Source organism: Cebidichthys violaceus, unplaced genomic scaffold (genome assembly GCF_023349555.1).
Source record: "Cebidichthys violaceus isolate CVI_PGR_0920_01 unplaced genomic scaffold, fCebVio1.0.p SCAF_2, whole genome shotgun sequence".
Classification (NCBI taxonomy): Eukaryota; Metazoa; Chordata; class Actinopteri; order Perciformes; family Stichaeidae; genus Cebidichthys; species Cebidichthys violaceus.
In genome coordinates, this window is record NW_027176372.1 from 10,810,615 (window position 1) to 10,833,566 (window position 22,952).

Here is a 22,952-nt window from a genome sequence, read left to right on the forward strand (position 1 = left end):
TGCCACTGATGTAGCTTACATAACACCCACCCCCAGCTCCCATCACTGCCTCTTACTACATAACAGAAGGCAATATGCCTAAATGAATAGAAAATGGATTTCTCGGGGCAATATGTATTTTATCCATCCAACTACTAAGTTTCGTGAATTCAGCCACCAGATACAAACAAGCCCAGACAGCCCGAACAAAAGTATCGTTTAAGTCCAAACTTAACTTATTAGTCATATTATGCACGGACGTGGCAGCTTTCAGTGAGTGTGTTGTCGAGACCCGTGGCTTGTCATTTTATTAATACAGCTGGCTGCTCTCGCGAGACTTGTGTACAGAGTACAAAGTCAAGTTACAGAGTTCAAACCGTTACTCACAAGTTGTTCGTTGGTGATATAGGCGATGAAACCGATTGCTTTGTGTGTAAAGAAAAAAAAAAAAAGAGAGAGAAAGAAAGCAAAAGTTAGCCGGTCCTTCATTCGCGGAGCAGAGTCGGACGGGACGTCCCTACGTCGTCGACAGCTCGGAATTTCATATCCGCCGAAGCATATGACGGGAGTCTATTAGGGTGGAGTGTTGTTTTATTTGTCCACCGTGCCACCAGCGCACTGCTTTGAAACGGTCGCGAAGCGAGATGGCCTTTCGCCTTTTGAGCTTGTCAGACTTGGAGGAGACGTCTTTAATAATGAATGAGCGCGATCGGCTGAACACCGTGGACACCTGTGCGTGCGCGACCACGGCTGAGCTCAGCAAAGCCGTGTCGGTGTCCTTGGGTTTGGATTCGGTGTCTTCTCCGCTCAACATCATGCACCCGTGCTCCGGCGGCGCCTTTGCAGACTTCGACCCGGCCGCGGAGAACGGTTCCCGGAGAAGGGCGCCAGAGTTAGGAGCGGCTCGAATTGTGGACCCGGAGTGTAGCCGGCTCCTGTTGAGCGGCGCCGACCCGAGGGACGACGACTTTGGAGAGGTGTGCCACGGTGTTGCGCAAGTGAGCTGCATGGATTTGCTCCGGTCGGGCGACGCGGGCAGCGCGCAAAGCGAGGCGCGCGACTCGGCGATATCCAGATATATCTGCAAGGAATCCTTGTTCATGAGCCCGACGGCGGAGCAGCCCGGACCATCTCAGGTGGACAGACCCTACTCCGCGTACTCCGCCGGTCCAAACCTATACAGGGACACGCCGGGAGTGTGGCGCGCGTACAGCAGCCGATCCGAGCCGGAGAGAGGCGGACATGATGTGGTGTGTAAATACTGTAATTGCGGGCCAGCCTCTCTCGGATCCAGACAGGAATGTCACTGTATCTGGTTCAACAAGGGTGAGCAGGGTGGCAGAGGTGGCGTGCGAGCGGCGATGGCCCAAGGGTACGGCCAAGTGGAAAGTTACCAAAGTGCGATTCCTCAAGAGCAGCTCACTTTGTCCGCCATCAAGACCGAACCTTCAGTTTGGATGGATTGCTCGGATCGCAGTTTCAGGTAAAAAAAAAAAAAAAATGATTTTAATGATTTGCTCGGACTTGGTTTACATTGGCATCAAGTCAGGATTGCAGCCCTGGTAAGAGCTACATTCTGTCCTGCCACTTCATTTAGTCTCATATTTCTTTAATTAGTAACAAATGCAGTCTGCCAGTTTTACAACTGGTCAAAATGAGCGTTTTGTTAGATTTGGTCCATTTTGTGTTTAGGATTTACTGCTTTATTAAATCCATTATATTACTTTAAAGCTGCACTTTCCTTCTGTTCTTCTTCTAATATATTGATATTACCCTAAAGGGATTATTGCACTTCCTACAAGGCAAATTAATCAAATGCAGTAAACAAGATATTCTCTATCACCATTTGACGCCAAAACCTAGTCCAGCTGCCTCTCGGCATTCAATTATTTGTCCACCAACAGCCGCATGTCCTTGGCCAAGTTTGTGTTTCAGCATCAAAGTTCACTTTATCCCTAACTTCCCACTAATACCCACGTAACATATCAGTGTCGCTATGAACAAGAGATACAGCACCTGCTCTGTGCTTCGGATGGAGGACAATGTCCTGTTTCCACTTCTGTGATTACTTCCTAAAAGTCTGGAATGACCAACTCTACGGTTCTTTAAATCTCAGGTGTCCCCGTCTTTTAGATCACTTAATTTGTTGTTGTATAGTCGGTCCTGGAACAGGGAAATAAATATCCTACTGCAATTGGAATTAGGTTTAGGGAATTAGACACCTCTTAGGACATAGTGACAAGCTTTTTACTATGCCCGTCTCCCTTATTGTTACCGTCTGAGATGAAACTGTATAACTGTGTAGTATCTGTGCCCGCTCTGGAAGCCTTTAAAAATAGCCCAATTCATTTATATTTCTGTGTGTGTGTGTGTGTGTGTGTGTGTGTGTGTGTGTGTGTGTGTGTGGGTGTGTGTGTGTGGGTGTGTGTGTGTGTGTGTGCGTGCGTCCAGGCATGACGATTTGTTTCCAGGTGTGTACCTGTCAGACAGGAGAGTGTGCCAGGTGTGTGGTGATGATGCCTCCGGATGTCACTATGGAGCTGTCACCTGTGGGAGCTGCAAAGTATTCTTCAAGAGGGCCGCCGCAGGTGGGTGTGACACACACACCACACACACACACACACACACACACACACAAAATTACTCAACTGCTGATTTAATTTCTTACACCCACCTGTTCATGCAAGCAGGGCACAGTGACCTGACATTATGAGGTTGACTTGCTTGTTATCAGTAAACACCCACGTATCTTTGCCTTGAACGGAAGCCGAGACAATGTTGAGCTTGCTGTACCACCAGGTAAGCAGAACCACCTGTGTGCCAGCCGGAACGACTGCACCATCGACAAGCTGAGGAGGAAAAACTGCGCCTCGTGCCGCTTGAAGAGATGCTTCATGTCGGGAATGAGCCTTAAAGGTGAGGGAATGGGAGAGGAAAGTATGCGCGGTGTGTATTTGGAAAAATGGGGCCAGGGCGGTTAGAAAACGTACACCATTGGATCAGAACATACTAATCAAATGTTCTAGCTTAACTGCAGTGGAACAAATCCATTTCTACAAAGGACAAAAAAGCACTTTCTTGGCCAGTGGCCAGTGGTTTTGATAAGGAACAGCTCCAGTGGCTGACGGTCATTTAAATATTATTCCCATTTATATGATTTGGTTCCAGTTCTTTTCCAGATTTTGTTTCTAGCTATCTGTTGTGTAACAAATCAGACAAAACAACTGAAAATGGAAGCTTCTTATCTCCTTTTTTTTTTTGCCCTCGTGTGTTCTGCTCGTCTGTATCGTCTGTGGTGGGTTCTAGGTCGCAGGCTGAAGGGAACTGGGCAGGCGAGGAGTGGAGAGGAGGAGCTAGGGCCCGGAGAAAGAGGTGAAAGGGCCGAGAGGAGAGACCTAATCTTTGAGCCAGGAAGCGCAGCTGTCAGGGCTCAAAGTGAGGATCGGTGTGCCATAAGCTCCAGTGTCACGCCAGCTCAATGCCAAACATAGTCCATAAAATATGTAGCAATATTTTGTTGTTACACTATTCGTGTGTGTGTGTGTGTGTGTGTGTGTGTGTGTGTGTGTGTGTCTCTAGCAGCATCCCAGGCCCTGGCTCTAAACATCCCCCCGACCATGCGCTCATGCCTCTCCCTGCTCAGCGTCCTGCAGGTCATCGAGCCGGCCGTGGTCAACGCGGGACACGACCACGCTCAGCCAGACAGCTCCGTGTCCTTGCTCACCAGCCTCAACGAGCTGGGGGAGAGACAACTGGTAACCGTGGTGCGTTGGGCCAAAGCGATACCAGGTAAACTCAGTCGGTGCCAAGGTGCGTGCTGCATGCGAGAGCTTTCTGCCGAGGCTGCGCGTGATGAATTGGTTGGGGTTCGGCGTAATGCCAGACAAACCATGTGCTTTGTGTTAGGCCAAGCAAAAAAACACTACAAGGTCAGCCGTGTGGTGTTGAGCTAGAGATTGGATAGGGGCGACTCAGGCACTTAATGGTGGCCGTGGCTCAGATCGATCGTCCTTTAATCATAAGGTTGGCGGTTTGATCCTCGGCTCCTCCTGTCCGCACATCAAAGCGTCCTTGAGCGAGACACCGAACCCCATGTTGCTCACCTGGCGCTTCACATCAGCCCACTGTTCCTAAATTCTTCACATGGGTTAAACACAGAGGTCAGGTTTCATGTATGTAAACACGTGAAATTAAGTTTTTAATGCACAGTAATTACACAGACGAGCTCTACAGCCACCATGAAAAAGTATTATGTCTGATATAACATCTGTTTTCATTGTGCAAGGGCCTCAACCTCTTGCTCTCGAGCAGAGGTCTTCAACAGGGGGTCCGCAGAGGTACTGCAGGGGGGTTGTGAATTTTTCGGTTGATTACATTTTTTTTTATTTAAAAAAATAAAAAATTGTAATTCTTTTTTTTGTCACAAATTTAAATGTCTTTAAATACACATCAACATAAATCCAACATATTGTAGCACATGGATAAATGGAGGCAGAAGATGTTATCTTTCAGTCAGAAATGCACACATTCAGCGACACACAGGAGGTCTCTCAAGCTGGGTACCAGCTCACTCACAGCGTGAGACTGGCCTGGACCTGTCCCCCTACATGTATGTTTTAAAAAAAACAAAAAAAAAACATGAATCTGTCCATTATTTTAATAGTTCAGTATTGTATGCAAGATAACAGGTATGTTTATGCATAGCAGTGGCACTAATAGACCATCACTAATTTTTCGTTTCCACGTTTATGTATAAAATAAAAACGTCAATTTGAATAGCTTGCATGCTTGATTATCATGCAATTGACAGACAGTGTTGATATTGGCATTGGTATCAGTTGACAAGGTATGTTTCTAAATGGCAGTGGCACGGCCGCCCTACTCACTGTACCTTGCACATGTTTACAATAAAAACATGAATATATGAACCTGTGTATTTGAATAGCTTAGTATTGAATGCACAATAACAAAGTATGTTTATACATGGCACTAGGTCCAGTTTAGTATAAAACTGAATTTTATACAATATATATAGTAGGGGGTCCCTGCTCCATCTCTCTATCAGTTTGGGGGTCCTTGGCCTGAAACACGTTGAAGACCCCTGCACTAGAGAAAACAGGATTTTTACACCAGTTGAACTTCCCCAGTTTGAGCGGCCAATCCTTGTTCGTATATTAGCCACTAGAGGGGGATATGTTCACATTCAAGCCAAGAGTGTCAGGCTGGAAAAAGCCAACAACTATCCACACTGTATTATTCCTGAAGTTTTCACATCTCTTATACCCACTTGTGTTATTAAGTGTTATTTCCCCGTGGGCAGGGTTTTTAACAGGTTGTTTTTAACAGGTTTCCGTGACATGCACGTAGACGACCAGATGTCAGTGATTCAGTTGTCATGGATGGGGGTGATGGTGTTCGCTTTGGGCTGGAGGTCCTACACTCTCACCAACAGCTCCCTGCTCTACTTCGCTCCAGACCTGGTTTTCAATGAGTAAGTCATGGAAAGCACTCACTTTACACTCCATACCAAGAGTTCCAATATTGGGTTTGAATTAACAACAAAAAAAAAAGGGGGGGGGGGGGAAGTTCCCCCGTTTCTCAAACAAAGAAGGTTTGTTCGGGTCTGAACAGCCAAGATAATCATAGTGACATTTGGTTTGTTGGAATATCATGAGATTTTACCTGTCACCGCAACTGGAAGGGAAGGCACAGTGGAATACGAGCTTCAGAGCTTTTTCTTCTGTCTTTTTTTTAATTATCACACGATGAACGTGTTGGTGGTGAGACGGTAAACAACTTTGTTCTGCTTTCACCGTTTCCTTTGCATCTGCTGTACGTGGCTGCAGACGGATCACCTCAGATGATTTATTCCGTTTCATCTTCACGAAAACCATCATCAGTCCCCAAGAACCGCAACGGCAATGAGTCATTTCTTTTTTTTTATTTCTTCAACTTCGACAAGTTTCGAGTCGCACCTCAACCTCCTCCAGCCTCTTTTAAAAAAAAATTTGTCTGACACCTCAACTCCTGTCTTTTGTCTTTTATTTGTACTTACGCAGAGTTTGTGAAGCAAATCGCCGGCACTCAAACAAATCCACCGCCTCTTATCAGTAAATAGTTTTTGGTGTTGAAGCAGGGTGCTGCTCTGAATGCTAAAGCCAGCCGCTGGCCTTCAGAGCCGCTTTCACTCGGCTGGAGTTTTGCGCGACATTAGCAAAAACACTCATTCCGTCTGCATTAGACCTCTGTCACTCCATCGGGCTGCCTCTGACCTGCATGGTAATGGTTATGCCTGCCCTCGTTGCTGACCCTCATTTTTCTCTGCCTCTCTGTCGTTCTTTTTCCATTACCCAGCTCACTCATTTCTTCTAACCTCTGCTGCTTTCTTCCCCTCTTTTTCACTTCTGCCTCCATTAATTGTCTTCGTCCTTTCTCTATTTCTCTCTGCCTGACCCGTTCTTTCCTTGAAACTCCTCCTTATGTTGCACCCGGTGCTCCTACTTCTCACCTCTCACAGTGGTTTCTTTTTCTTTTTCCCTCCTCACAGCCAACGGATGGAAGTGTCCAGTATGTATGAACACTGTGTGAGGATGAAGCTGCTCTCCCAAAGGTTCTGCATGCTGAAGGTCACTCAGGAGGAGTTCCTCTGCATGAAGGCCCTGGTCCTCTTCAGCATCAGTGAGTCCTCCCGGTGGGGAATATGCGTCTGAAGTAATAAGTTGAATGTCAACTCTGCAAGTGAAATATGACCATAACAGAGTTCAGCCATACTTCAGAGAATTGATGGGATAGATAAAGTCTGGGAGAGTTATTGTCGTGTGCTGGCTTTTTGTGCTCACAGTGCCAGTGGAGGGCCTGAAGAACCAGCGTTGTTTTGATGAACTGCGGACCTCCTACATCAACGAGTTGGACCGCTTGGCCAGCCACTGCGGAGAGACCACCCGCACGCAGCGACTGTTTCAGCTCACGCAGCTGCTGGACTCCCTCCAGTCGGTAATGGACACAATTCACCTTCATATATATGAAAAAAACCACACCATGCTGCGACTTTGTGATCTATTACATAAATGCATATTTACCGTATTTTTCGGACTATAAGGCGCACCGGATTATAAGGCGCACTGTGAATTAACGTGTCTATGTTCACACATAAACCGCACCGGATTATAAGGCGCATTAAGCAAAACAACACAGTCCGGTAAATCAAACTTTATTCAACTCAGTTGTAACAACAAATACCGGTACAGAAAAATACACTCACTTATCGATTCATTCCTCTTCCACAAATCCATCGAATTCTTCATCTTCAGTGTCTGAGTGAAACAGCTGTGCAATTTCGGCATCAAGAATGCCCGAATCCCTCTCGTCATTTTCCGAGTCAGTCTTGTTGCTGTTATCGGTACTTGGCTGTTCAGTGATGATTCCAGCTTTCGTGAAAGCTCGGACGACAGTTGCGACCGATGGTTACTTGTTGTGCTTATTGATCGATTTTGACTTTTAGTTTAGACATTACATTCCTGTTACGGGGCCGATCAGGTAGTGACACAGCGTACCGTAATGCTCCGAATATCCATTGAGCGGAGCGGCTTCGTTGCTTACCAAAGTCGTACTTACATATTTCGGCAGATTTTTGAGCGCATTGTACCACATAAAATCGATCAATAAGCACAACAAGTGACCATACATAAGGCGCGCTGGATTATAAGACGCACTGTCAATTTTTGAGAAAATTTAAGGATTTTAAGTGCGCCTTATAGTCCGAAAAATATGGTAGTTGGTGTCGCAGAAATAGTGCGAAGTGCACCAAATCTGAATTTGACTTAAAACAATACCGTGCTAACTTTGGAATCAAGATTTGTTTGTCATTTCATGGCTGGCTGACTCTGAATCGAAACGATCAGTTATTGCATTTAAAATGAAAGTAGCGGTCTCTTTCAGTGCGGTTACAGACAGACCTACAGAGACTGTGATATCATACCGACAACAGTAATTCCTTCTCAACCTGGGGTACATCTCCGGTTTGTGCACAAATCCCCAGCAATCCACCAGGGTTACACGCATACCAAAGGGTCATGTGACTGCTTTGGCTTCTCTACACTGGTTGCACACCAGGAGGGGAAAATGATGAGTCACCCTCTGGTGGTAGCATTGCCACATCAATAATAACCATCTAGCCCCATAAGGAATTGACACATATAATCTGGCACCCTAAGTAGCCCCAGTCAACGTAATTTAGTACAGGCGGAGTGCACTCCCACACCAACCTGTATGCTGTATTGACAGGAAACATAGCAGCAACAGCAAAGCAGGTCATATCTGCAGATGCAAACATGCTGTAAAACTTGTTTTTAAAAAAACTTGTTGTGATACAAACTGCTCAAGCGTGCCAGCATGTGATCTCTGAACCGATTACTTTGAAGAGGGAAGGACGTAATTTGTATTTGTCCAAATAAAAATCCAGAGCAAACTAAATCAATGAAAGAAAAGGAGAAAGACTAACCAAGTTTTGTCTTTGAGAGTATTAATAATTTACTCATCTGTTATTCAGCTGCTGGAGACAGGCAGCTGAATAACAGATGGTGCATTTAGGACTTTACAAACTCATGTGTCTGAAGTGCTTTAAAAAGCCTAAAGTCACAAAGACTTTATGACATTTTGTACATAGATATACATATTCACATCTCTCTATAGATATATATCTATAGATAGATATATAGATATTATTATATATTATATAGTACTATTCCTAAATTTAACATAATTTGTTAAAAATCATACATTTTCTAAATTGCATTAAAACTAAAAGCTCCCAGTCTATTTTATGGTGACTATATGCCTTCATATGTGTTACCAAACAAGTAAAGGGTCACAACGAATGCTTTTTAATCACCCATGTACAGCATCATTGTTTTTTTAGTTAAAAAGGGACCATGTACAGTTTAAAACATAAATGTCACCATTTGATGCACCATACCAGACTATAGCTTTAAGCTAATTCACATCTGTAGACCCTTGGCAGGTCAAAACAAGGAAAGCACAATAACAAACAGTACGGGGTAAAGACATAATACAAAAAAGAACACACAAGACACACAATACAAAGCTACACACAATAGCACATCACAAATGTACATTTGTCAGATAAAAGATTCAAGGTGAGTGAGTACAGAGCGGAGCAGTGTTGGTTTTGAAAGTGCTGATAGAGCAGCAGCTCCTCACATCGTCAGGCAGGCTGTTCCACTGATTTGTGGCTTTTACAGAGAAAGCTGATTGCCCAAATGCAGTGCGGAATCACCCTGCTTCATCCACAGATGTAGCCAAAGACAAACAAAGTCAGTAAAACCTGAAAGAAAGCATCATTTGAGATACATTTGTTATTCCCCAAAACTATGCGTACATGGATTTGAACTACTTTTTGAAAGGTTGTTAATGGAGATATGAACGAAGACTCTTGGTAGAGATGCGACCACTAGAGGGTGTAGATCGACTGCTTCTGCTCCTTAGTGCTACTAGAACTTTCAATACTAATTGGTAAGAGTTATGCAAGTTTAAAAAAAACTCCTCGGTGACATCAGTGGCTGGGGCGTGACCAGAGGAGCTGTAAAGTTTCCTCCCAAAGAGAGCCGAGCTGCAGCACGTCTTTCACTGTGGATTTTGACTCTTAAAGGGCTCAGCTTTGTCAGTGTCCCACTCACATCTCACATCTGCTAACGCCACACAAGCTCGAGGGCAGCCCGGGATCATCTAGCAGGGCCCTTTAGGCAGAAAAGCGGAGTTGATCAAGACTTTACCTCTCGGCTTTGCCCCGCCTGTGGGGCTTAGAGCGTTGCAATGAGTGTCATCTTTTTAATTCGCCTCCTAAAGCTTGTGTCAAAAGACGGGCTTCAATGTCCTTTGCCGTTTCCTCTTGAATCCATAGGCTTTGTTCTTTTTCATCCCACCAACTCCGCACAAACGTCCGCATTACATCTTTGTCGCTAATAACCTCCATCTCTCTCTCTCCTTTTGTTCTCAGATCGTGAGGAAGTTGCACCAGTTCACCTACGACCTGTTCCTCCAAGCTCAGTCCCTCCAGACGCGCGTCAACTTCCCGGAGATGATCTCCGAGATTGTCAGCGTCCATGTGCCCAAGATCCTGTCGGGCATGGTCAAGCCCATCCTTTTCCACAACACCACCTAAAAGGAGAGCCTCTGTGTTTGTCCTAATGTGCCGCTTGAGCGCCGGCATCTTCAGTGAGCTAGAGAGGGTTTGCGATTTCACGAGGGGGGAATTGAAACAGTGGAGCACAGTGAAAGCTACGAAAGGGCATAAAGCACATTCTTCCAATCTAATTGCATCCACTTTGTTCTTCTTACTGCCTGCTATCTGTATCACACGCACAACACATGTTTTCTGGAGACGATTTAAAAATCACGTTTTTTTTCAGCATGCATTCCTACACACAGGCTCATGCAACCGCCTGGCATGTAGATGCCTTCATATCTAACTGACAACGGGCTATATTTTATTTCAGGAGGCGAGCCGGTAGTGAGGAAAAACCAGTTTGCAGAGTTCACATTGCCGTAGCTTGTGTGAGTGTGCGCAGTGGCATGACAGTTGCACTAGCTTCTTAACAATGAATGTTATTGTGTGCACCTGAGATGAGCGCAGTTGATTGACAGCTAATAAATGGTTGTGGCATGCATGCTAAGACACGAAGCTGTCTCGCCTGAATTCAAAGACATCACTGACAGCAGTTCTAATCGATAGGAATAATAGCCGACTAATCGTTTTAGGGGTCCACAAAAACAAACACGCTTTTAAACTGCAAGTGACTGCATCAATGCCAATTCCAGATGTATATTTATGAATTTTTTCTAATATCAAAAAGTCACACTGAAGAAAATTATTGTACGAAATACTTGTATGACTCATTAGTCAACTAACTATTGGCGAATTCTTTTTTTTTTGCATGCCATATATTAGTCAAGTGCAATTTATTTTTTTCAAGAAGGGACATTTCATACTGTTGTGACTTTTCTACAGTTTCTTAAAAAGTGTTCTTTGCAAGTGCTTTGTTGTGTTGTGTCATCATGCACTCATTGTAGCTTCTGGCTTTTTTCGAAAGAAAAAAAAAGGTCCAGCTAAGAATCCGATCACTTTGTTGCTACGCGTGACAGCTCATCATGTAATAAAAAAGTGAAGCATGAGTGTGTATCTGTTTGTTTAAAAAAGAATAATGGAGGGGGCAGAGTTAAAGGGAATGCACACGGTCGTATTGCAGCATGCTTAGGGGGGTACAAATGTTTCTCCACCTGGTAAGATTTATTTCAGTCGGCTACGCAGCCAAGTGGACAGACAGGCCCTTTTTAGAAAACATCTGACAGACTCAGGATTATCCCAGTCTCCACCCAGCCAGGTAATAGATCACAGCGGGAGTCCAGAGAGCATGTCACAGTCAAACGAGGAGGCCCGGCTGATATATTCCCTCCATGTATCCTGCAGGAATCGGCCATGTCTGCAGACTTGACACCAGAAACCACCGTCTGTGTTTTACTGCCATCTAGTGGCCGCTATCGGATCTGCAGCAGCAGTAGTAGAGATGCACAACATCTGCTGGATCCATTGACGTTTGCTTCGTAACGTTATTGGACACGGATCCACGCAATGTTGGAACGGGGTTACCGTTAAATGGTCAGAGTCACGAGAGGGGGAGGTCAATGCATGGAAGGGGACAAGTCAATAAAGGGTGTGTTGTAATCAGAGGCATAGTTAGGGACTATATAGTGAAACACTCAATAGATCAATTGGAAGTCAAATCTTCTTTTGAGAATATAATGAAAACTATCAATTTATAGAAAATGGATATATTACGTCTGTACAGTAGGGCTTAAGAGAAAACGGCACATTTTTTTTGAGAGCTGGTTTATTTTTGCATTTAAAAGCTGTAAAAAGCCAGCCTGCCTGGGTAACCTCTGCCGCCATTTTAACTCCCATTTCCTGAACAACCTCTTTCAACAAGTATTTGTCCCTCTCTCATAAATGAATTGGAGCCGAACGACGTTGGGGTTTGAAGGACACGCTAAAATATCACTTATTTCTAAATATATTCCCCGCTACACATGCCCCTGTGGCTTCCCCTTAAAAAGGAATGGTCGTCTCGTTCGGTTTGCAATGATCAAAAATGTATGCGTTGATGTCGACATTTGAACTTAGTTTGGATTCCATTTGATTTCTGTGTTTTGCTCTGAGTCTGCTCTGCATCAATATTACATGCCTACTCTAGCAGAAGAGGGATTTTTTCCCCTGTTGGGTAACGGTGACCACAGAAAGCACAAACACACGGACCACAAACAACAGAAGTTGAAACTATTTCCTCATGTGGAGATGAAGGAAAGACTTAACGGCAGAGGGTTTCAACGTGACTCTGGATGTGCGAGAATGAAACGCACAAAAGAAAACAAAAACTTGAAGTAACCGAACACTCGCAATATTCCCGCTCCCGTGGAATTGTGGTTGGAACACGGCTCAATACTTCTTGCAGGACCCGACATAAAACTCCAGCGATGATGTCTTTAACACCAGGTTACCGCAACTCGAGGGCTACAGTGACCGGAAAACAATTAAGAGCGCAAAGAGGTGGTAAGATGACACCCTTGAATGGGCCGTTTCTGTGGCCCTTCTAATGGAGGGCCATTCCTGCCCAAGCACCAGTCCATTAACAACCAATTAACTTCCTATTAATATTTTACCAGACAGGGCCTCTCTTCCTGACGTGTTTTTAAGGAGCTTTTCCCAGGAGTGTTTGAACATGAGCAGCTTTTAGCACAGCATAAAGAGGCCTGTGTAATGGGCTGAAGGAGGAGGAGAGGCAACCTGATAGCACTGAGAGCTGAGGAGGGGAGAGGAGAGGAGAGGAGAGGAGAGGAGACGGACTCCTGCAGCTGGCCTGCCCCGAGCCGGGACCGAAACACAGACACACAAAACAGGGTTAGGGTCCATGATTTTATGGCCACCACACGAGATCAGACACGAGTAACGGCCTTGTGCCATTAGTGCAATTGCGTGGGTTTTATTTGAAAGATGACAGTGAAGAAATGGGGGAGACAGAGAGAGGGGTACGACATGCAACAAAAAGGTCCAAAGACCGTAATCAAACCCGGGATGTTGCGGTTATATGGCCTGCCGAGTGTAACCTTTCGGCTACCGAAGCGCTCTGGGCCGATCGTGTTTTGATAGCCAAAAGATGTTCCCGATTAGTTTTCTCTTGTTTGCTTAAAATTGCAGCCGAGTAGCATTTTTGCCTGCAGGTTCACCGCGAAATAAAGTCTTAAAACGGGAACATCCACCTTGCTCCTGCTCTGCCCCGAGCTGTAGCTTTGTGCTGCAGTAGGGCTGGTTTGGGTGGACATTTAGAACTAGATTAGGGAAACTCCCTGCCTTGAGACAAAAAGAAAAAGAGAGAGAGGGGGCGAGGGGGAGGCAGAAAGAAAAAAAGAGAGAGAGAGAGAGAGCGAGAGAGAGACCATTATGACTATAGCCTGAGGCTACTCCCAACGGATAAGGCATTTGTCTTCACTTGAAAGTATGATTTATTTTTCCACCAGTCAGAAGGGTTATGTTTGTCACCGCACACTGAAAATGACTTTTTGAAATAGCAGCAGAGGCAGAAATGGAAAAAAAAAACAAAAAAATGCTCCACTGCTTTTCTAATGCTCTCTGGATGGCTTCAAAAGACTTCGCTTCTATGGTTACCTTGTTTGAGATCACTTTCGGTCTTCATTAACTTTAGTTAATCATACTGAACCTTGCGTCTAATTTATCAGCAGGAGGAGCATTTGTGTGTGTTGATGATTAAGAGAAAGAGGGGAATGTGGAAAGGGGGGGGGGGGGGGGGGTTGGTGTGGTTGTATCAGGTTCCCTCCACTGGGTGTAGATGTGGTCTTAGATTTCTCTCTGGGCTGCTGATTAACTGTGTGTGTGTGTGTGTGTGTGTGTGTGTGTGTGTGTGTGTGTGTGTGTGTGTGTGAGGGAGCTGGGAGAGCACTGAGGAGGAGAAGAACTTCAGGTTTAATTTCCCCCAGCTCCAGATATTACACCCCCGCGCTCTCTGTTTTTATTGGAACGGAGAGCAGAAAACACCAAGTGTTTATGAAGCATTAAAACAAGGTGGGGAACTCGAGGGTGGAACTGTAAATCTATACATTTGGCTCTGTCTCTCCCAAGCAGGATTAATCCTTTTACGGCGGATTTCGGGTGTTTTACCAAAGACCGACGATTTCTTGCGAGAAATCATGTTTATCATCTTGACGTGGACGACAGAAGGCTGGAGAAAATACTCTGTCGAGGGGAGGGTGAGAAATGGAGGCAGGACTTTGGAGAGAAGGGGGCACATGCGTGGTAGGGAGAGGAGTCATTTTGGGGTTGAAGGCACAGGAGGAAGGAATTATTGTGCATTACCCTAATGGCCGTTTGAACAAACGGATGGACGAGGAGACCGCATTACATTCTATTAACTCGGCTTTTGTTGTCAGTGAACTGTTAATGATGTACGAAGGCGAGCGCTGCGCCGCTCTCCAGGACAATACATGCTCTGTGCTTCTAATTATTCTCAGGAAAGTGCCGACGGTCTTCGTACCTGGAGACACATTAGCTGGCTCTAATTAGAGTAAATATTCTTCTGGTGCAACACCGGCGCTGCCTCGCCTCGCCGATCCGACAGCTCCGTGTTTTTTCTTGCGGGGATGTTCATGCATCTCCTGGCCCTTCTCTGTATCTTATTCTCCTTCTGTTATTCCCATCTTGGTCGTTGCCTCTTCCTCGCTCTTCCCTGCACTCAATTCACTCTCCTCTCCTTTTTTTGGGGGGGGGGGGTTGTTGCGGCAGCAGTAGAACACCACTAGCTGGGACACAATCACAGTGTCTGCCCATGCTCCAGCCATCTCCCGAGTTCATTATATCTGTAAACAGTATCCATGCCCTCCGCCTCTCGCCGCTCCCCCGTGGCCCAGCCAAACGCAATGTGACAGCGCCGCCACAGCCCTCATTTACAGCCATCACAGGACAGATTTCCCCCTTCCCCGGCACCCGTCTGCAGCCTGATAGATGGCACCCCTGGTTTTTTTGTGTTGTTGGGTTTTTTTCCCCCTACATGTGCTCGTGACCGTGTTCGCGGCCCTCCATTCCTCTAAGCCTGCATGCATCTGTGTGTCGGAGCAGGCGAAAGTTGGAACGGAAACATTTTTTCTCCGTCAGTACCGATCCTGAAAACAATGTATTATGATTATTACTGGCTTTGTGTCCAACCCTCTCACACACACATATATTATGTTCGGTGCACTCTGCATACATCCCTTTCCGACACTCTGCTCGTACTTCCAGAGCGCTGCTTAGTTTTAAGTGCGTCGTTTGAGTAAGGCCTTCCATTTCTGCGGCCGCACTTATTGGAGCACCCTTGGGGCAGGAACATCTTCAGCTCGGGAAACGCTGCAGCACACTTCGACTGCGCCACACACACACACACACACACACACACACACACACACACACACACACACACACACACTTTATGATATCTTATCTCTTCTCTCCTCTAAATATTGTACTTCTAGTTGTAGCCTCAGGCATCAGTTCTGTCTCATACTGGGAAGGTCAAAACACACACACACACACACACACAGATTTCAAATATCTCTATCGGACCCTCAGAGGATCAGATTGTTTTACGGGAAATCATGTCACGGGTCAAATGATTGAATTATTAATGGGAGCGGCGCAATAACAATCGTCTATTGTCTGTGGTGATTCCGACGTGATATTCACAGGCCCTTTCTCCACCTAACTTGATACTACCATGTTACGATCCAAATCCAATAATGCAGACTCTGCAAAAGAAATCCCCCCCCCCCTCCCTCTACTGTTTCATCAGTTGAAGAGAGCGTCTTCAGTCTGCAGCCTTCACAGCGGAGTGTCTCACAGAGTCTGTAGAACCATATCGACATGCTGTGCCTTGTTTCCAAGGACGAGGCAACACATTTCCATCAAAACGGTCATGGTAAAGTAATTCACAATCATAGGACTCTTCCACTACACACTGGTCTATGAAAAGTGTGTGTTTGTTGTGCATGTATCCAGTATGTGTGTTTGTGTGTGCGTAATCTGGCATTCCTGACAAAAACTCTAATCTTTTTTTTTTTGCTTTTCACCGCGCCAAATATGGATTCCGAGCATAACTGCAAATCAACCGAGCAAATCTAAAAGTGCATTCATTGGCTCGCGTTATGGATATGAAAGCGGACAATCCCGTACTCCCACATTTGCATGTGTGAAGAGCCACACTCGGAGCGCCGCAAGTGTTTTAACTGTGTTCGACACACGAGAGAATCGGTTGAAAGAGACGTGTATCTTTGTGATGTTGTTGAGAGGGGTTCTCCTTCATTCCCTTTGGCCTGTTTCTCACAGAGCCAGCATGAAAATGCGTGTTATTGTAAAGAAAATAGAAAGAAAAAAAAAACGCCGGTGATGGATTTTTGACTCGAGCATTTCGGGGTCTGTTTTGAGAATGACCATAGAGCAACACGTGGGGGGGGGGGGGGGACGCATAAGGTCAGCCCCTTTGGCGTTTTTATCATTACCAGTGCCAGAAAACACAACTCTTTTTAGCCATCCTAAACACAGCGCGCCGGACACATGGGCTGACAACTTCACTTAGGAGACGGAAATCAAACAGGCTTGTTAATGCAGCTGCTGAAAACAGGCCCATTAGGAGCAGTCACTCCTATTCTTTGTTTTTCCATCATTTGTACTTCATCGTCCCTCCCTGTTGGGCCCGGCTGGGAAAAAAATTAAAAAAATGAAAAACAAATGAAACATGTTCGCTTTAACATTTAATGAAGACATTTCTCTTGCACTTAGCTCGGAATGGATATCATAGAGAATAAAAAGAACGAAGAAAAAAAGGTTGTAATAGGGTTTGGGGGGGGCTGTGTTCCTGAAAGAAGGCGCTGCCATGTCTAGCTCCATCGAGCTTGTTTTGCGTCATTGTGCATTCTCATTACAGCTTAACAGAAGTTTCCCATCTGGAGAAGCAAAGTCCCTCTTAACGGTCCACTCTCCTACCATTTCAAACCCCATAGACATCCTCCGAGGCCTAAATGAGCTTGAAGACAAAAAGCTCTGTATAGAATGCTTCTTTTTTTTTCCTTGACTTGGCTTTTCCCTCATTATGTTCCCCCCACTTTATGGGAAATAGAAAACAAAAGACGACATGTGTAATTACGGCATGACTAAAGCGTAAACATGCCTCGTAGGATAAGGCTACGCTCTCGGCGGCGGGTTAATTGTAACTTTCCCCTGCTCCTTTCAGTGCTTGAGTTATACGATAGCTCACAGTCAGACACGTGAACATGCATACGTGCTTAACATGCAAGCACACGCCCACCCACCCACACACACACACGGATGCACCCATGCTGTGCGTGTGCACCCAGTTCATTTTCACTTTGTGTTTCTCAGAAACGGGATGTTTCTCAACGCCGTTTATGGCCTTTTATAGAGTTTTATAGAGATACGTGAAGCGATATCGCTGCAATTCTCTATCAGAATCACTGCCATATAGTTATACTCTCTATACTTTGTTCAGTTAAAGAAAGATAGACAGACGCAAATCTTTTTATTTTTTATTTTTTATCCATAAACAGCCCTTGAGATTGCAGCAGGCTGTGTGTTAACACCACTGTCGGCTACAGAACTTGCCAGCCACAGCCTTCAAGCCTCCTCCGGCAGTTAAAACCACAACACTGCAACCATGAATGGCATCCCGGCCTTGGTCTACACACACATCATTCCACACATTACTCCCCTCAGCTCTGCTTTTGATGTGTCAGAGAGAGAACTAGCCACTGTTCCACTGCTTCTTTTATTGCTCACACAGCAATGCGTGAGTGTGTGTGTGTGTGTATATATATATATATGTGTATGTATGTGTGTGTGTGTGTGTGTGTGTGTGTGTGTAGGCTCGAGAGTGTTTGCTCTTCAAAGGCAGCAAAAGGGGTGCACTACTTAAGGCCTATTAAACCTGGAGCTCTGTTCATTGTGGCCAGGAGAGAGAGCGCTGCGTGCTGAGGCAGACAAAACGTTGAAGGCATACCTTTGAACTGGAATCATGTGGGAGCTCACATTTTCACAAGTGCTGCAGAACTGAAAACAATGTTTTGGTGAGTCCCCTGATGTGTGTGTGTGTGTGTGTGTGTGTGTGTGTGTGTGTGTGTGTGTGTGTGTGTGTGTTTTCTTCTGCTAAGGGCCAGCTAACAGAGAATCTGTTAGGGCTTTGCCCTGACGGTGTGATATTACAAGCCCACAGTACATAATCCAACATACTGTGAGTTATTAAAATATGGCCATAGCAGCTCCCCGGGGCTATATAACTCTCACACATATCTCTCTCTCTCTCCCCCCCCCCCCCCTCTCTCTCTCACGCACACACACACTCTGGTGCACATTCCTGTGGCACACACGCATGCACACTGTCCAATCCTCTCCCTCTCTAATGCCCAGACATGAACACGCAGTTTTATTTAAAGCTTGCGCCAAGCTTGTATCCCACAACCGAAGAGGTAAACTTCACCCACAAATCAATACTTTAATTGAGTTTCAAACCTTCATTACACACCTCGCACTGCAGTCGGCTGCACTGCGAGGTGGAGGAAAGCATGTCTCGGGGAAAAAGGCTGCCAGCGTCTACGTTACTGTATATCATCCAGGTACAGCGGACGGCGTTTTTCTCTCTCTCAGGTAGCAGGAAGGAAGCGACTAAACCCCCCCGATCAATGCCAAGGGCGGGGGGGGCTGAAAACAGAGAGGAATTATCATAACCTGCAGGGGGTTGGTTTGTGCAAAGCTGAGTACGCCAGGATTGATTTCAAAACTATTTCTGCCGATAAGAAGAAGCAAGCTGAGTGCTTGTCCTGTGGTAATGATAGATATGCCAGCATTGGATTCATTTATAGAGTGGGAGTGGAACACTATTGTTAGATCATAATTCAAACAACCTGCTTCTTTCAGCTATGGTAGATGAGACTCCCAGGAGGATGCTGCTACAGTCATCTGCATTGTGTGTGTGTGTGTGTGTGTGTGTGTGTGTGTGTGTGTGTGTGTGTGTGTGTGTGTGTGTTTGTGTGTGTGTGTGCATGTGTGTGCGTGTGTGTGTGTGTGTGTGTGTGTGTTGGCCCGCATGCACAAACGCCTTCTGCAGATTCACGCACACTCACAACTCTGGAGCTTGTGCAGTCCCCGGGGCGCAGCGCAGGACAGGAGATTTATGTTCTCTGTCGTCCAGACACAGTTCTCCCGGCTCGCTCCCCGCTCATTAGGGCTCCTACATGGTCATACGTGTGACTCTAACAAGCTGTACAGAGCCCCCCTCTAAAGCCTGATGGATTCGAGGGGCGGAGTGCGTTCTCCCCCCCCCACCCCTTGCAAGAACCCAAAAGCGTCACAGGAACAGCTTATCTCCAAAGAGGAAGAGGTCCACGGAGTCGCTCAGCCATCCATCATGGTTAGCCGCGTTTATTAGGCCTCAGTTTAATGATCCTTGCACGGACGCCGAGACGCGCCGCGATTGAAATGTTTGGTTTGTGTGGAAGTGAGGCATGGGGAGCGGCGTTATCAGCGCCTTCGATGGCCATCGAAGCGAGAAAAGGGTATGTTTGCTAATCTCTCCTTTTTACCTGATATGAGAATGGGTGTCATTCTCCGCCTGGTTACAGGGACCAGAGCAAATACGAGGGCCAAATGAACAAGCAGACGAGTTGTTTGTGAGCACGCTCGGCTCCTAATCTGCTTGATGATGCATCCGGAGTCTGTTGGGCAACTCGTGTCTGATTGATCGTGGCGTGCGTCCGTGCGTTTTTTTTCTGCACGCGTTTGTTTACAGCTCCATGCTTGTGCGTGAAGAAAAAAAATAAGGCATTAACGGGGGGAAAAATGAGCTCCGCTTTGTTAGACTACCACTGCTTGTGAGAGTAACATCGCTGCCAATGAATTTCATCCAAGTCTGCGCCTTGGGATTTAATAAAAAAAATAGCTGTTCACTTACAACCGGTGCAACCACGCTCTCCACTACCACGGATACATTATAATGATTTCTGTAATGAAGACATATTGCACATCGTCAGACTAGCCGTCAAGCCACTGATCAGAGGAATAACTGACCTAACCACAGCTAATGATATCCCATTGGCCTCGTTCGATTCTCTTCAGGGCGAAAAAAAAGGGCGACACAGTTGCACACGGGTGAAGGTTGCAATGAACTGGCCAAAAACGGCGAGTGAGGAGAAGGCGGGAGACGAGCGCTATTTACGACCTGGCGAATGTAAGATAAGCTCGCGCTGGAGGGACGAGACAGATGCACCCGCGTCGCCCCCACGCTGCCCATATTTCAGGCGTAGCCATCGAGAAGTGGCAAATAAAACGTCTGCAGTCAAATTTTACAGACCAGTAAAGTGTAACTTAATAAAGGCAGTGAAATGCCTGCTGTATTGACTGCTCGTGCAACAACAGATCCCAGAATGATGGAGGACGCCATTAACGGCACCATTAATGAGCCAGCTCGATGCCTTTGTGATCAAACGGTTTCCGTTCGGTGGTCTAACTTATTCCAGCACACAGTGGGAAGTGGAAACAGTGGTGATAGCGAAGAGCAGCAGCAGCAGCAGCGCTCCTCCGAAAAGCCTCTCCTGATTAATCGGGCTGCAATTTTCGCGCGCTAGGTCATTCACCTCGGCAGCTCTGGCAACGGCGAGGACTTTGATGGTTCTTGGAAAGTGCCGTTTTATCATCGCACCAAGTACAGGCGTTTAAAAGAAAACGGAGGACAGGTCAATTCATTCAGTCTAAAGCTGTTTGAGTTGGCATGCTGTATGGGGGTTTTTAAAAAGATATTTGGGGGGCGATCTGGAGAGGGTTTCACTTTTCTAACACAACATCCAAAGTAAACCGTTTCATTTCCAATGATACATAACCAGGCCGGCTGAGACACAGAGCGCTGCCATTGTAAATTAATCAGCCTTGCGGAGGAGAAACGGGAGAGAAGAAAAAAAAGCATTCCTTAAATTAGACAAAACCCCAGCCCCAGCTTGACGCGGGCAAGCCCTGGCTGTGATATGGCACAGCCTCCATGCTTCATACAGGGCCAAGGCAAATGTAGGGCCGATACAGCCAGGTCTGTTGCAGTTCACCTCCGTGTTACCACGTGTCATCCACGGCCAATTATCTTCTCAGATGCCTCCACTCGTGCATTTTCCCATCACTGCAATGCACAGACGAGTATGGTGGTGGTGGTGGTGGGGGGGGGGTGTTGTTCATTTAGGGAAATAACAACAAAGTCAAGCTGTGTCTTTGGGTTTTTATCCAGACACATTTCCACTGCTGAGTCGGGTTTGTGCCTTTTTTTTCCCTCTGATCCGGGAACACAGTGAGGGGGGAGACTGCAATGTAGTCGGTCCCAGTCCGAGCTGCTCGGTCTCGGGGACACCAGACTGGCCGGGATCGGTTTCGTGGAGGCAGTGCTGGGTTTAATTATCCCCAGCTGTGCTTCATCTCCCTCCCCAGCTGGGCTCTGTGTCCCCGTGTCCTCTGCTTTCACACCGAAGTCAAGGTGAGACACGCAGACGAGAGAGAAAGAGAGAGAACACACGCACACACACACACACACACACACACACACACACACACACCAAAATACTATGAACACCTTCCAGGATTTAACAGTCAATGCTATCCCGGACAATCAGGAGTAAATGTCTTGGTTTCCTGCTTTTTGTCGGAGAAATCATTTTACTTTGTAGCAGCCAGACACATCAGAATCTTTCTAAGAATGCCAAGCAGGGACTATTATCTCTTCCCATACCTAAAATAAATTGTCTCGTTCAAAAACAACTCTGTCAGTTTTTTAGTTTTTAGTTTTTTTTCATGTGTGTTGCATTATACCTATAAACAATAAAAACCTTCCAACAAAATCCTCATAAAGGGTAAATGGATGGTAAATGGTAAACTCACATTTATGTAGCGCCTTTCAGGTCTTCCGACCACTCAAAGCTCTTTACACCACATTTCATCGTTTACACGTCCACACGCATTCGTACACTGATGGCACGGCCTACGGGAGCAATTTTGGGTTCAGTGTCTAACCCGAGGACACTTCAACACGCGGACTGGAGGACGATCGAACTGCTCATCTTCAGATTGGAAAACGACCCACTCATCCCCTTAGCCACAGCCGCCCCAATCAGCAGGCTGTAGCTGCCATTGGGGACACTGAGGTGATGCTGATATATTTTTCTGCACGTATTAGCATCCCGGTGGACATTTCAATAAAAATATTTTTTCAAAAATTCTTCTTTTATGTTATTTCTTATCTTTAAAGGATTAATTATTTCCACTCTATCACTCGCAATGTGACAAACGCTTTCAAAGACATCTCGGTGTTTGGGAAACAAATTTACAGATAATATAATTGGACAGTTAACTAAGTAAGTAAAAAACACTAAAATATAAAACACACTGGTAGACAATACTTTTGGTGGCAACATTTTTTTTGGAGGGAGGTGGATTCCTTTGACTCTTGATCCCAGTGCTGCCAACATCCTGGCTACTCAACAGACATGATCAAATACTTAGTTTCTGTACAAGTGCTTATTGCCCGTATGCATGCATAGTCACACACCCATTTACAGTTGCTTAAAACAGATGTTGACTGTTGAGATAACAGTCTACCACTACGCCCCATGCTGCTCTCGGAACGAGACAAATGCCTATGAAAGCCGTCCCGGCGGGACACATTTTGCACGACCGCTGCTCTGGCAGTTTTGATTGAATCCCAATCTGACTGGGTTTGACTCAGTCCATCTGTGCGACTGTCCTTGGCCTCGGTTTAGGGTCTGGGGGCTGGCGGGGGCCGCGGAGTTATCACACTGAGGGGCTGTTAGGGTCATTA

At 46.0% G+C, this 22,952-nt stretch overlaps 1 protein-coding gene across 8 annotated transcripts; it reads left to right on the forward strand.

The window, feature by feature from the left end:
* The first annotated feature begins 170 nt into the window (after nt 1-170).
* LOC137875281 (progesterone receptor-like) lies at nt 171-11,169 on the forward strand. Of its 8 annotated transcripts, none has more exons than XM_068714371.1 (10): nt 171-1,462; nt 2,431-2,567; nt 2,779-2,895; nt 3,286-3,351; nt 3,562-3,768; nt 5,326-5,470; nt 5,826-5,897; nt 6,527-6,657; nt 6,821-6,972; nt 9,995-11,169. In XM_068714371.1, the coding sequence occupies exons 1-10, from the start codon at nt 624-626 to the stop codon at nt 10,157-10,159; spliced, it is 2,031 nt and encodes a 676-aa protein (XP_068570472.1). In that variant the 5' UTR covers nt 171-623; the 3' UTR covers nt 10,160-11,169. The 8 variants fall into 8 exon arrangements, with proteins under 8 accessions (XP_068570472.1, XP_068570471.1, XP_068570470.1 ...); XM_068714370.1 differs by having other exon boundaries at nt 172-1,462; nt 3,559-3,768; XM_068714369.1 differs by having other exon boundaries at nt 173-1,462; nt 3,286-3,414.
* Nucleotides 11,170-22,952: the final 11,783 nt, after the last annotated feature.